Source organism: Oreochromis niloticus, linkage group LG4 (assembly GCF_001858045.2).
Source record: "Oreochromis niloticus isolate F11D_XX linkage group LG4, O_niloticus_UMD_NMBU, whole genome shotgun sequence".
Lineage (NCBI taxonomy): Eukaryota > Metazoa > Chordata > Actinopteri > Cichliformes > Cichlidae > Oreochromis > Oreochromis niloticus.
The window spans coordinates 16,688,088-16,702,902 of record NC_031969.2 but is presented as its reverse complement, the minus strand read 5'-3'; the positions used below and the strand labels follow the sequence as shown (position 1 = coordinate 16,702,902).

The 14,815-nt window shown below is 38.6% G+C and overlaps 1 protein-coding gene across 1 annotated transcript; it reads right to left on the bottom strand.

The window, feature by feature from the left end:
• Nucleotides 1-9,999: 9,999 nt before the first annotated feature.
• On the bottom strand, nucleotides 10,000-13,500 carry LOC100697711 (interferon-induced protein 44-like). The gene is made up of 8 exons (XM_005457705.3): nucleotides 12,912-13,500; nucleotides 12,357-12,398; nucleotides 12,204-12,237; nucleotides 11,777-11,975; nucleotides 11,251-11,397; nucleotides 10,714-10,885; nucleotides 10,521-10,621; nucleotides 10,000-10,396 (listed from the first exon to the last, which is right to left on the bottom strand). Exons 2-8 carry the CDS (start codon nucleotides 12,394-12,396, stop codon nucleotides 10,235-10,237), a joined length of 855 nt encoding a protein of 284 aa, XP_005457762.1. The 5' UTR covers nucleotides 12,397-12,398; nucleotides 12,912-13,500; the 3' UTR covers nucleotides 10,000-10,234.
• Nucleotides 13,501-14,815: the final 1,315 nt, after the last annotated feature.

Here is a 14,815-nt window from a genome sequence, read left to right as displayed (position 1 = left end):
GCTGGTGGGTCACTATGGCGTTATTTTTGTGCCACTATTCTGAGCGCACGTAAAAAAAAAGTTGAGCCCGTCCCATCTCGATCAAGTGACGAGGACAACGATGTGACCGTTTCAGGAGATGATAAAATATTTCTTAACACCCCGATAGCTTGCTGAAGAACTCGAATCTCTTCTCCCCCCTCAATGCTGTCAGACACTTGAAAGTGACCCGCGCGTGCTTCTCAGCCAATCACAGCGGTACAGACACCCAGCCTTCCGTTTCCATTAAACTTCTTCCGTTTCCACTATACTCTTTCATTCACATACATTATTCTCTTGCATACATATATTTTCTTCAGACATGTATGCATTCTCTTCTTACATACATATATTATTTGTAAGAATGCATATTTAATTCATGTAAATGAGAGAAAAATGTAGGAATGCATATTTAATTCATGTAAATGAGAGAAAAATGTAGGAATGCATAAATGAAAATGTATGTGTGTGAGAGTGAAAATATATGTGTGTGAGGGTGAAAATATATGTGTGTGAGAGTGAAAATATATGTGTGTGAGGGTGAAAATATATGTGTGTGAGAGTGAAAATATATGTGTGTGAGAGTGAAAATATATGTGTGTGAGGGTGAAAATATATGTGAGTGAGAGTGAAAATATACGTGTGTGAAAGAAGAATGTATGTATGTGAGAGTGAAAATATATGTGTGTGAGAGTGAAAATATATGTGTGTGAGAGTGAAAATATATGTGTGTGAGGGTGAAAATATATGTGTGTGAGGGTGAAAATATATGTGTGTGAGAGTGAAAATATATGTGTGTGAGAGTGAAAATATATGTGTGTGAGAGTGAAAATATACGTGTGTGAGGGTGAAAATATACGTGAGTGAGAGTGAAAATATATGTGTGTGAGAGTGAAAATATATGTGTGTGAGAGTGAAAATATATGTGAGTGAGAGTGAAAATATATGTGTGTGAAAGAAGAATGTATGTATGTGAGAGTGAAAATATATGTGTGTGAGAGTGAAAATATATGTGTGTGAGAGTGAAAATATATGTGTGTGAGAGTGAAAATATATGTGAGTGAGAGTGAAAATATATGTGTGTGAAAGAAGAATGTATGTATGTGAGAGTGAAAATATATGTGTGTGAGAGTGAAAATATATGTGTGTGAGAGTGAAAATATATGTGAGTGAGAGTGAAAATATATGTGTGTGAGGGTGAAAATATACGTGTGTGAGGGTGAAAATATATGTGAGTGAGAGTGAAAATATATGTGTGTGAGGGTGAAAATATATGTGAGTGAGAGTGAAAATATATGTGTGAAAGAAGAATGTATGTATGTGAGAGTGAAAGAATGAATTTTGGCTTGTACGGCCCCTCATAGGGTGAGCAGCATAAAAACAAGAGGGGGGGAAAGAGAAAAAAAACGAGAAGAAAAACAAACACGGAAACATTCCAATTAAACCACTGACGGAGAGTGACGGTGTTAATTCTGCTATGAAGTCACACTTAAGATGCGATTTGATACTGGTAAGTTAAACAGATGTTAATGCAAGTTAGTGTGAGTGGATAAGAAAAGAGTGTAGTGGATTCTTATCTGGTGTGAAGTTAATACAGCCACGGAGTGATGCCGGGGTCGCGGTAAAGCTGTCCATCCACGTAGAGCCGGTCCACAGCGATGGCAGGGCGGGAGCCCTTCTGGATGAAGCCGCGTCGGATTGGGAAGAGGACCCTGCGTTGTTCCAGGATCTCTTTTGGGAACTGGTCGTTTACGCTGAAGTCCGTTCCTTTTAATTCCCTGCCGCGACTTTTCACCTGTTCCTTTTGTTTGAAGTGGCCGAATTTGGCCACAATAGGACGTGGTCTCCCGGCCGCTGCCCGCATGGGGCCGATACGATGCACTCTATCGCTTCATTAAATCCCAGTACAGTCTGATATTTAGTTGGATATAGTCTTGTTATTTTACTCTGTATGGAAACCTTTAAAAACATTTAGCCAAAGTTACTCTTATATTTTAATATGCAAAAATCTTTATTATGGTTTGTGGATTTTTTAATGGGCTGTGTCATTTTGTTGTAAAATTATTTAAAATAAAGCTTTACAGACAGAAACCAAAGCAGAGTTTAGAGTTTTTGTTTATGGCAAGGTTTTCATTTTCATTTATTTCTTAGTATTTTCACTTCTAGTTTGTGTGAATGATATTTGATTTTGATTAGTCCCTTCATTGTTTCTCTATGTTTTCCCCTCTGTTGGTATTTTGGTGTTTTGGTATTTCATGGCTTCAGTAGTTGTTTTAAATTGCTTCCTGTTCTGATTGGATAATTAGATAATGCAGTAATCTAGAACATATTCTGCTCTGGAGCAGGTTATGTTCTACAGTAGAGACAAGGAAGTAAGAAATCGTCACCTGCTGACCAATTTTCTAGAGAATTGTGTCACCATGTATTGAATTTCTGCCACAGAATTCAGTAAAAAGGACTAGATGTTACAGTCCCTGACAGTGTTGGAAAGGTCACTTTTAAAATGTATTCCACTACAGATTACAGAATACTTGCCCCAAAATGTATTTTGTAATGTATTCCGTTATGTTACTCAATGACAGTAACGTATTCTGAATACTTTGGATTACCTATTATATTATCATGCTTTTTACAACTACATGAATGTACTATTGCTGTGTGATTTATTACTTTTACTGAAGGTTACTCGCCATACCAATACCGACTAGATTTTTAAATCTTAATATAAAATGAGTAACAGCTGGGTGGACATTAGGTAAGGCTACACTTTTTGCAGCGATCTCCTATTGAAAACTATTCCGCACGTATATAAAACAGGTCCGTGGCTCCGAACCGTAGTAAAGGGACCTCTGGCTAATACGTCGGGTTCATGTCGGGCTCGTAGCTGAAAACTAGCTTTACTTTGTTGTCTGGGTCAACTTTGCTAACAAGAGTCAGAGAGAGGCGTTGAAAGGCTGCTCCAACGGAACTTGTTGTTTCGGAGAAAAACACGAAAAAAGTGTACAGTCGAGTGTTAATAGCTTACTTACAACTGGGCTCATCAGGCACTTTTTTTGGCTGCAGTGGTTATTATTATATTTGCATGCTTCCATCTCCCGTTTCTGCTCGGTGACAGCTCCTACTTTTCCTTTTTCTCCCTTCCTCGCTCACAGACAAATAACGGGTATGGCAGTCCATTCTCCCTGCAGCACGGACTACACTGCCCATGAAGCTACATTCTTTAGGGCTATGCCTGTAACACTCTGCCTATTGCCTTCACATTAAATCATTTTTGTAAATAATTTTTAAAAATATTTCTTCACGTCATTATGTGGCTGCAAGTAGAGGTGACATGGGCCGCGAGATTGAGACACAGGCATTAGAGCCTCTTAATGCGTGTTTTGTTTGAGGCGTGGAAACCAAAAATAGAGAGGGCATAGCCGAACATATGAAACAGGAAAATGACGCCGTGTAATCCCTTTATTTCAGCAAAGTAACTGTATTCTGAATACCACCTTTTTAAACGGTAACTGTAACGGAATACAGTTAGAGGAGACCGGGGATAGTTGTAACATGGGTCAGTTGTAACACTTCTAATTTCTCCAATCAGGGCTAAGAATCATGTGATTCACTCTGTACATGCGCAATTCAGTTCTTCTATCACTGGTGAAAAATCAGCACCCTTCGACAAACACAGACAATTTAAGAAGAAAAAAACTAATTTGTAAGCCAAAAAGTAAGTTTTTTGACTTTATTTCATTTTCTAATAGCACTAACTGCTTTGCAGTTAAACTCATCAAACTTAAATTATGTTATTTGTATGTCTATGGGGATCTATTCTGTGCATGTCTTTAGTGCTAATGTTTTAGGTGTTAGCTGTAATGCAAGCTAGATCGTGGCTGTAGGAGTCTGGGTCAGTTGTAACAGCAACAGCCTGGGTTAGTTGTAACAACCATGCAAATGTTACAACTTACCCCACTATTACTTTAACTCATATTTTTTTGTTTTCTTTGAATTACAGTATGCCTAGGTCATGGAAAAGACAGACTGACCAAGGGGTGCCTCTCAGTATTTTGGAGAGAGCATCAAATGATGTTAGAAATCAGGGAAAGTCCACCAGATCTGTGGCAAAATTGTATGACATTTGCCATGTCACTTTGCACCGATTTTGTAAAGAGAAGAAGAAGCTGGAAGAGCAGGGATCAATGGAACTCCCACGTGTAGGATACCATAGTGGAAAGAAGGTCTTCACTGATGAACAAGAGAAGGAATTAACAGAATACCTGATGAGAGCTGCAGATGCATTTTATGGACTATGTCCACGTGAGGTAAGCAGATAGGAAGCAATAAAGGATAAGACAAGGGAAAGTTAGAAATTTGTAATGGTAGCAATTTAAAATATAGTATATCAGAAATACTAACATATTTCGTGATTAAAATTACAGGTAAAAGAACTGGCATATCAGCTTGCAGTGAAACATGGATGCAAATATTCAAAGTCATGGGACAAATTCTCAAGGGCTGGACCAGACTGGTTCTCAGCCTACATGAAACGAAACCCAACTTTGTCCATTAGAAGTGCTGAGGCTACAAGTCTGGCACGGGCCACCAGTTTTAATCAACACAATGTAGCAATGTTTTTCAAAAAATTTGATGAAGTGCTAAAGAGACACACCTTAACAGCAAATGACATATGGAATATTGATGAGACTGGCATAACAACTGTGCAAACCCCGGACAGAGTGATTGCAAAATGTGGCACTAAACAAGTTGGAGCAATGACATCAGCAGAGAGAGGTTCACTGGTCACCCTTGCATGTGCAGTTAATGCCATTGGCAACACAATTCCTCCAATGTTTGTGTTCCCACGCATATGTTATGCAGACCACTTTGTCAGAGATGGGCCAGTAGGAAGTATTGGCAGTGGAAATAAGTCAGGATGGATGCAAGAAACAGAGTTCCTCATCTTTCTAAAGCACTTTGCAAACCACACCAAGGTCAGCAATGAAAAAAAAAAGTGATTCTTCTCATGGATAACCACAGTTCACACCTGTCAATTGCAGCCATTGACTTCTGCAAGAGCAATGGAATTGTGATGCTCACATTTCCCCCTCACTGCAGTCACAAACTCCAACCACTTGACAGGAGTGTTTATGGCCCACTGAAAAAGATGGTGAACAGTGCAAGTGATTCCTGGATGAGAATGAATCCAGGAAAGACCATGACAATGTATGAAATACCAGGTCTTGTCAGGACGGCACTTCCAACAGCAGCTACACCAAAGAATATACAGGCTGGATTCCAGTGCTGTGGAATTTGGCCATACAATCCAAACATATTTGAGGACAGTGACTTTGCTCCATCACAGGTCACAGATCGTCCTTCTCCAGCAGTCCATATGGACATTTCTCCAGCTGACCAACAGTCCGCTCCTCTTGCTGCTCATCTCACCAGTCCTACAGCTGACGACATGACCACTCCTCCAGATGCTCACATCTCCAGTCTCCCAACTGACCTCCAAGCTGCTCCCTCATCAGGCTGTGATGAAAACCCACAGACCTCCTTGGGCTTTAACCCAGAAGATGTGCGACCCTTACCAAAAGCTGGACCTAGAAAAACCCCTTCAACGGGAAGAAAAAGGAAACAAACAGCAATACTCACTGATACACCAGTTAAGATGGCCCTTGAAGCAGACCAGAGAAGCAGGAAAATAAGTTTTCCAAAGAAGAGGCTGTGCCAGAAACAAGGCAAATCCACTCCCACAAACCTAAAACAATCCAAGCTTTCCACATCACGAAAGAAAAATCAGAAAGTGAATAACACTGAACAGGACAACACAGATTCCTCAGATGCTGATGAGAATTTCTGTATTGTGTGCATGGAAAACTTCAATAACTCAAAGCCAAAAGAAGCTTGGGTTAAGTGCCTGACCTGTGCACTGTGGGCTCATGAGGCCTGCACTCCAGGACAGCCATACATCTGTCACCACTGTGATTCTGATGGTGATTAAAAACTTGACAAAAACACATACAGTTCATTTGATGAAGCTGGTGCACAGCTACATTTTTTTCAGGTTAATTATTATGTTCAAATGTGGCAAGAGTTGTCGGTTATAATCCCCACCAAGCCAATATAGACTCAATGAAGGCCAACCAAAATTACTGAAAAATTCAGTTGGTGAAGAGTTGTCTTTTTTTGTTACAGTATTGTTCAAAATCTATATTTCTGCACTCTGTCACACACTCCTACAAACACTCACAAACAGCTACATAAATGTTTATAAGTGCATTCAGGTGTTGAATAAAAAAGATTACATCTTAAGATTTTGTCAGTACCCTTATTTAATTGTGTTACATCTCACCCCAGGGTGTGTTACAACTAACCCAGACTATGGGGTTAATTGTAACATTTCACTCTTTGTGTTTGAGACCATACCATGCAATGGGTAATTGTGCTGCAGAGAAAATAGCTGCACTATTTAATAGCAGAGACATGTAAATACTTTGCATTACATTTTGAATCCACTACCTTAAAAGAGCTCCAATTTACAGACAGAAATGTCAAAAATGTTACAACTATCCCCGGTCTCCCCTGCTCATATTTTGTATTTTAAATACGTAACGGTGGTACCTGTATTCCGTTACTCCCCAACACTGGTCCCTGATAATGCATTGCTTTAGATGGAGAGACTCTTGATGGATGGCTGTTATGAGGAAAGGCGGACCAGAAACTTTGCCAGCAGCACACATCGTTGTGTGCCTCAACTTTCGGTCTTTTACTCAGGCTAATCTACCATTTTCCTTCCTTGGTTAGGTTTAGGGATTAGAGATATGATAGATTATAATTTTAAAATTTGCGACACATCGTCAGTAGTGGACCTTGGATTCATCGGGTGGATTCCTTATCACTAGACACCCTCATCCAAGGAGGACCTGCCAGGGTTGATCAGGCCCTGCAGTGTGTCACTGGTTTATGTTAAATTGTTATTTTTCTTCTTCTTTCTTCTGTTTAGCTTCCTACATTTTAGTTTCTATCTATTCACTGCAACTGAGAAATAATACTTACCTCTTTAGCATTTATGGAGCCTCACTTCTTCAAAGGGATAGAAAAGGTGATAGAGAGAAGTAAGACAAAAGGGACAAGACAGGAGAGAGCAGAGAGGAGAGCCAGAGGGGGGCGCCCGATCTGGCTTCCCACACCTCCCCGCCAGATCGGGCTGTACGCTCTACCTCCCCACTGCCTCCCAGAAAAGGGAAGAAGAGCAGAGGGGAGAAGAGCGGAATATTTCTTTTCTCTCGCGGTAAGCTGACTGCCTTAGCTGCCCAAGTGATGTCAGCCCTTTTTAACCATAGCCAGTGACTGGTCCTCTCAGCAGTGTTAACTAGTTCTCTTATAGCCTGTCGTTGCGCCTGTCCTCTGATCCCAATCTCTATAAGGAGCTTTGCTGTTGTACTGGCAACAAAGCCCCTGCACCCCACTTCCACCGGGCGCACCTTGATCTTCCAGCCTCTGTCCTCTGCCTCAGCTGCCAAGTTGGCATACCGCAGCTTCTTATGCTCAAATGCTTCCTCCCATGGTACCGTCAGCTCAATGACGTATGCAAGTTTTCGGGAGTTAGACCAAAGGATGAGGTCTGGTCGCAGAGTTGTTGTTACGATCTCTGTGGGAAAAATTAGCCTCTGATCCAAGTCCACTTGCATCTGCTAATCCCTGGCAATACTCATTTTACAAATTATATTTGTAAAATGAGTAAATTATACTATCTGTAAAATGCAGATAGTATACTTTTTCTGTGTTGTCTAATTTCTTTCTTTTCCTGATGATCAGCAAGAAATAAAAATTGTTAGCAGCAACTTTATAATTAGATGTTTTTCCCTTCTGGCTGCAAATATTTTAACATAATTTACTCAAAATTGAGCAACTTTTTGTTCTCGCTGCCCTTATATCAAATTTGGACATAGTTTCATTTACATTTTAAGTCATTTTAAGTCTAAATATTTAATCTTTATTCTAACACTGATAAACACCACCCAGTCTGCAGCAAAGAGAATAAAAACTAAAAGTTATTTGCAAGCATTAATTTGATGAACTATTGGGTTCATAATCCATCACATTCTTCCATGTCTTAATAAAAGAATTGGTAAATTAATAAGTCTTCATTTTTGCCAGCTTTCTTTCTTGCCTTCAAATCAACGACTGACCATGTTTTCTACAGTCATTGCTTCAAATAGCCTAAACTTTATTGATACGTAGCAACTCATTTCCAGTCTTACTGACCAGATGCTCAAAATTTTAATACTATAATACTCTACTATACTTTCCCTCTCATAAACACCACTACTTTTTCGGCAGCAGCTGTGTTGTTTTCAGTTTTTCTTATAGGCTACTACATTGTTATTTCCCTTTGAAAAATCAGCCACTATTTTGTCAGTATCAATAACTGTGATTGGTTAGATACTGAAAATCCGACCCCTTTCATGTGACTATTGTTAGGTTGCTTTTGATAATAGTTGTCATTGTTGTACTTAAATTTGTAAACCTTGCCCTGAACTGCATGTTTAGATATTCTTCTGTTCTCCTCCCCCCACATGTAGGATGGTATAGTGTTTAACTGCAGGCACATTCCATCTAAAGGTTCTGGTTTCCTTATCTGTTAAAGGATGGTCACTCCCGGCCATTTAGGGGCTCGCCTATGTTTGTATGTGGTGAACCATTAAAGTTAAGTCATATACGGGTGAGGGGAGATGACCTTTGGATAACTAGGAAATGTGGTTAAACAGTTATAAACATATATTGTGTGGCAGGAAGTCACATACACAGAGATGTGTATCTGACACATACACTCACTCACGTACAGATACACACATGCACCCACACACACACAGTGACTTAGCTTTTATGGCACACTATATGGGTTTTACATTGTATAACCAGTTTGAACCAGTTTGACTGTGTTTGTGTAACCCACAGTGGTCAATAAAGAGCCTGCAAGTGGAGTCAGTTTGAGGTCGGCTGAACATCTTGTCGGACTTCCCTTGCTAGCAAGTGAGAACCGTATGGAGTGTCTTGCTTTTGTTCACAGTGACGAACCTCTGCGCCAGCGAGGTCTGACATTAGACCTAACAACTGTACTATCTAATTTATCAAGCTGATAATCAGCTTCATGTGACTGGTCATCCGGACCGCCAAGGTAAAGAAAAGTGAATCCAGATAATCAATGTCAAGGGCTGAGGTCTTGTCTTATCTATCTATCTTTCTAGCTACCTAGCATGATAAACTAAAATGATAAACTGCTCTCCAAAGACAGCGTCCCTGAAAAATCAAACACTCTGCAGATTGCACTGAGACACACTGAAACTAAGCAGAGGATTCTTTGGTGATGAGAGGGAGAAAAAGATTCAAGGGAATGTGTGTTCAGATCACATTATTCATATATTACTGCAGATACATGTTTACTATTGTTTGTTTACTGTTAGTCACGTTACTGTCTCCCCTAAATCACTTTATGTTGGTTGACCTCTCAGGTCTGCCACGGAAATACTCATTTTATTCTGGAAAATATTAAAAACTGACAGATTAAAAAGCTGTAAAGAAAAAAAAGCAATAAAAAAAACTTTTACACAATTTTATAGATGAGATTTTGAATTTACTTCCATTCATAAACTTATCATATATTTTATTTGTATTTGGTGTAAGATGCCAATAAATGTAAAAAAGATAAATTAATAAAAATTACTGACTATAGAGTTGATGAATTGAATAAAAGAATATTATTAAAAACATACAAATGTATAAAAAAATGGCTTACACATATCTTTCCAATCTTGCACAAAATCAAAAAATAAATTTATCTACTCATCATTATTGATCCATGTCTGCACAGTGTAATATTTTTAGGGGCTGGGATGGCTCGGCCCAAAGTGATAATGTTTTCATGGGGCCGTGAATCTCATGAAAAAGCAGTATAGTGTTCTTACACAATTAGATGTCTATTCAAAGGTTGATAGATACAAGAGCAAAACACAAAAACCGAAAGCCAAGTCTACAAAGCAAACAGAGAAACTTTGTCATGCAAGCAAAAAAAATAAAATAAAATAAAAAAGACCTGAAGATTTTCTAGTCTAAGGGTAAATACTTTAGCCAAGGAAATTAAAATCAGCATGCAAAGAATAACTCTGACATTCCTGTTCAGACCCAAAAGTCATTTTAACACAACAATAAACAAGGTTCAGCAGGTCTACAGGTTGTTGACGTAGTCCTCTCCAAAGTTGATCATCTGCTTCAGAGCAGCCAGTATCAGTACGTCAACGTCATCATTTGTTTTGATCTCAGAGTGGTAGTTCTTGACAGGAAAGATGCAGTTCAGTGGAATACCCAGTGACGCACTCACTGTCTCCATCTAAATTTGAAGAGTTTGAAATTTATTAGCATTAAATTTACTTGAAATTTACTTAATTAAACTAATAAATAAATATTTCAGCTAAAATACAAAAAATGTAAAACATTTTTTACAAATTAAGTACCTGTTCCTTCAACCAGATGCTCTTATACACATTTCTTATATTTTCTTTGACTTCTGTACAGGCTTCATCAATTTTGGTGAGAATTGCCATTTGGGGAATTCCTGTCAATACACAGAATATCAGAGTTGAGGTGATGTTTGTCAGCTTATTTAATTCATTTTGGGTTTATCCTATAACCAAACTTGGCTCTTACCCATCTCACTGGCTGCAATTCTGACAGCCTTCATCTGTTTTATCAAATCATCACTCATAAGTTTTATTTTACTGGGATCGATCACACACACTAAAACATGAACTTTGTCATTTAGAGTGGGCTCCTTGTTGTAGTCATGGTCATGTTCGGATAACGGAGATCCAGGATTGAACTAGAAAACAATGAAATCATTTAAACAAGTATATATAAATGTTTCACACACACACACACACACACATATATAGATATAAAAAACAAAAAACACCCAGCACGCCCCTGCAGGCGGTTTATCTTTCAAGCTCGGGTCCTCTACCAGAGGCCTGGGAGCTTGAGGGTCCTGCGCAGTATCTTAGCTGTTCCCAGGACTGCGCTCTTCTGGACAGAGATCTCCGATGTTGTTGTGGTTATATATATAATGTTTTCGAAAATCTAACTTTTAAATACACTGTGTATGTGTTATTTAAAGGCATAATTAAATCATGTCATTGGACATGCCATTAAATAGTGTCTGCAAAAATGCCTTAAACTTCATGATACCTTGTAACCATCCTTCACGTGCCCCTTCATGGCCAGTTTGATGTCTTCCACCTGAACTCCTGTGTTCTTCTCAAGGCCCATGATGTCAATGAAGGCAAAAGGATAAAAAGTTCCTGGTCCTCCTTTTTGGATTTTGAAAGTTCTGTACTGTAAAACAGAAGGTTTTAACTATTCTGATAACAGGGTTACCTGATCACTGAAGACTACAAAACTGGTTTCTGGTTTAGTATAAGGCTGATATCTGAAAGAACAACTATGGACAAAAGTAAAGTGAAACTAATCTTCAGACAGAAATTCAAGAAGCAAAAAAAAGATCTGTCATGCAAGAGCAGACCCCATCCTAAGACCTCTGTAGTGCTAATTTTTACTGTGCTGTAGTGGAAAGACAAGTGAGCTTGGTTCTACATGCAGCTTTATAGCCGTTTAGTTTCAGTTCACTAGTTTTGTTACAAATTGCATGACTTTTGTTTAACAAATTCCACAAAATACATGAGCTTGACTAAACCATACTTGAAATAAAACATACTTGTTTAGTGAAGCTCATTCCAAAACCTGCATCTGCCAAAGCTCTTGCGGCCATTCTGCCTTGTAAAAGAGTGTCAACTGAGTTGATGAAGCTGGACTTGCCGGCACCAACGGGTCCATGAAGAAGAATTCTGAGGTGCTGGAGCTCAGAGTTATGAGGCTTGTAATTATTTATGTACTGGAGATCATTGTTTTTGCCACTGTTCAAAGAAGAATATTTATGAAGTTAAAGTCAAGAAAGTCAAACTGATAGTCAGTGGTGTAGGTATGTTGTGATTATGGTGCAGATACAGCAGTGAGACTATGGAAGATGTTGCAAACACCAACAAGAACAGGAAATTAAGCTGACAGCAACCGATTTTTTTTCAAGTAGATGATTTATGACGTTTACGTGGCAACAAAAAGCACATTAAGAGTCAAACACTCACGTCCACTGTATTTTCCTCCATTCTTCACTTAAAGCTGAAAAATTGCACAGAATTGACAAAAAAACCAGAAAAAATATCTTAAAGAAAGCAATGATTGAAAATATGTAATTTTTTCTGATCTGTTTGACTTTATCGTGTTATGTTTTATCTTACTCTTTGGAGGGTCTACAGGTCGAGACTTTTGTCCTCCCATTGCTGGAAAACATTACAGCACAATAATAACATCCATACATATTCATTAAAACATTTAGAACATAACACTCTTTGCCCAAAATCTTTTGTGTTGTATTAGACTTGTAGCACTTTCATTGCCACATTAATCAAACTAAGGAAATACAATTCACCAATTTATTTTTATTGATTAAAAATGAATGAATGTTGAATTCTCTTGCAGCTGCTCTATTCCCATGTTCTGGACCTGAAAACAGGGTTTGATCTTTGGTTTCACTCTATAATACTGGACTTATTTTTCTACGAAGGTTTGAACTTTGAGTGTTTAAACAAGAGAGCAATGTGAAAATGTCGATGCCTGTCTGAGAAAAGTGTATAAAGTGTGTAGTGAGAGGTTTTACAGCCTTAACACATCTCTATTAATTGTAAAAAATAAAGTTTGCTTCCTCGCGGATTTCACCTATCACGGGTTATTTTTAGAATGTAACACCCGCGATAAACAAGGGACCACTGTAATTTGATAAAATCATTACTCACCTACAACGAAAGTCTAATATTGTTTTCTTTTGTCTTTAAAATTTCACTGGAAAATGGAAAATACAAATAAAAGGTTGAGAGAGAGAGAAAGGAAGCATTTTTAGGTAGCACCAAATGTAACTAAATAAGAATAATAAATTACGTTGTTGTGAAAAAATTACAAATGTATATGACAGAGGTGCTCATCACTGTTATATGTTCAAGTGCATAGTGTGGAGCATGTCATAAGGCCTTGAGGCAATCAGATGTAAAACACAATATTTATGAATTTTTTAATATGTAAATTGGTCAGATTTGACCCGAACACAACAGTATATTTGGTATACATATTCAGTAATGCGCATACATTCTTACATATATTTACTCTTATAATTCTCATATTCCTATTCCTATAGTTTGCCTTGTTCTTATGTTTATTGTATTTTGCACACCTCTGTTGCTGTTGAACTTAACGTAACTTCATTGAAATGCAAAGAATAATGTCACAGTTATTCTGAAAGTCCTTACCTTCTCCTGTGTGGCTATGGACAGTTTGACTGCAGTGCGGGCAGACAGAGCTCATTTATACTGTTCTTGCAACTTTCACATTTCTTATCATAGTTTTACTTTTACTTTCCTTCTTACTTTTCTTGATTTTTGACTCAGTTTACAGTATAACACATTACTTGATTTGACATGACTGGCAGTTTCACTATGATCACTTAAGATAAGATAAGACTTTATTGATTCCACAGAAATTTGTGCGTTACCCCAGGTCAGGTACAGAGTCCAGTGACTCATGACATTGTGATTGAGGAGGGGTGCACATAAGTGGTCCGCAGGTGCGCATTCCCTGTCAAAATAAAAGACGCGCACCAGATAAGAAGTTGCAACGTGCGTTTGCGTACATATAAAAGGCACTGCTTTTTGTCCGCTAGAGTGGGATTTTCACGGCATATTCTGCTGCACATTTCTGTGCGTTCATCATTTGTTTGAAGCCAGCTCACCTCCTGCAACCACTTTTCCGAGAATACGCGCTTCTTTTGCGGTTCGGACTCCTTCTGACATTTCTTTGGAGATGGAGGAACACCAAAGTAACTGCTTAAAGGAGCTTGCTTCTTCGACATCTTTAAGAGTTCTAAACAAATGTCTGTCCTCCTCCAGAAAATCTTACGTACGCAAACGCGCGTTGCAACTTCTTATCTGGTGCGGGTCTTTTTTTTTGACAGTGAATGCGCACCTGCGGACCACTTATGTGCACCCCTGGATAGAGTCTAACTGCTGTTCGGATGAATGATCTGCGAAAGAGCTCCTTCCTGCAGCAAGGGTGTTTCAGTCTCTGACTAAAAGTGCTGCCCAGCACATGCACAGACTCATGCAAGAGGGTGATGTGGGTTGTTCACGATGGATGTCAGCTTTACTAACATCCTCCTCTCACCCACCGCCTCCACAGGACCAGTTTGTCAATCCTGCTCCTGTCCCTGTCTGTGCATCCGCTCCCCCAGCATAGAACCACTGCATAGAAAAAGGCAGATGGTACCACAGTATCATAGAATGTCCTTAACAGAGTCCTGCAGACTCCAAAGGACCTCAGTCTCCTCAGCAGGTGAAGTCGACTCTAGCCCTTCTTATACAGGATGTCTGTATTCGTACACTCATAAAAATTAGTCATTGGATGGACTCAATTTGATTGATGGCAGGTTTTCCACATAATACATTTATTTTGGTTCAACCAAATCTAGATACATCATGACAATTTAATTAAATTGAGTGAGTAGAACACAATTTTTAAAATACATTTAAAAGGAAAAAAATTACATTAATAAGATGTGAAAGGTTTTGGTTGGTTCAACTCAGTACAATGTCATTCATTTAAGCTACATTTTCTTCGCATTGAAATGATTATTTTAAGTTCAACTAACTGA

What these genes read in the sequence shown, in the direction of transcription:
- LOC100697711 (XM_005457705.3), bottom strand. Translation starts at nt 12,396, where the DNA reads ATGGGAGGACAAAAGTCTCGACCTGTAGACCCTCCAAAGA. An exon ending in TGGAGGAAAATACAGTGGAC is followed by an intron (nt 11,976 to 12,203) that starts GTGAGTGTTTGA and finishes TTCTTTGAACAG; the next exon opens with TGGCAAAAACAATGATCTCC. An exon ending in AATTGCAGCCAGTGAGATGG is followed by an intron (nt 10,622 to 10,713) that starts GTAAGAGCCAAG and finishes GTGTATTGACAG; the next exon opens with GAATTCCCCAAATGGCAATT.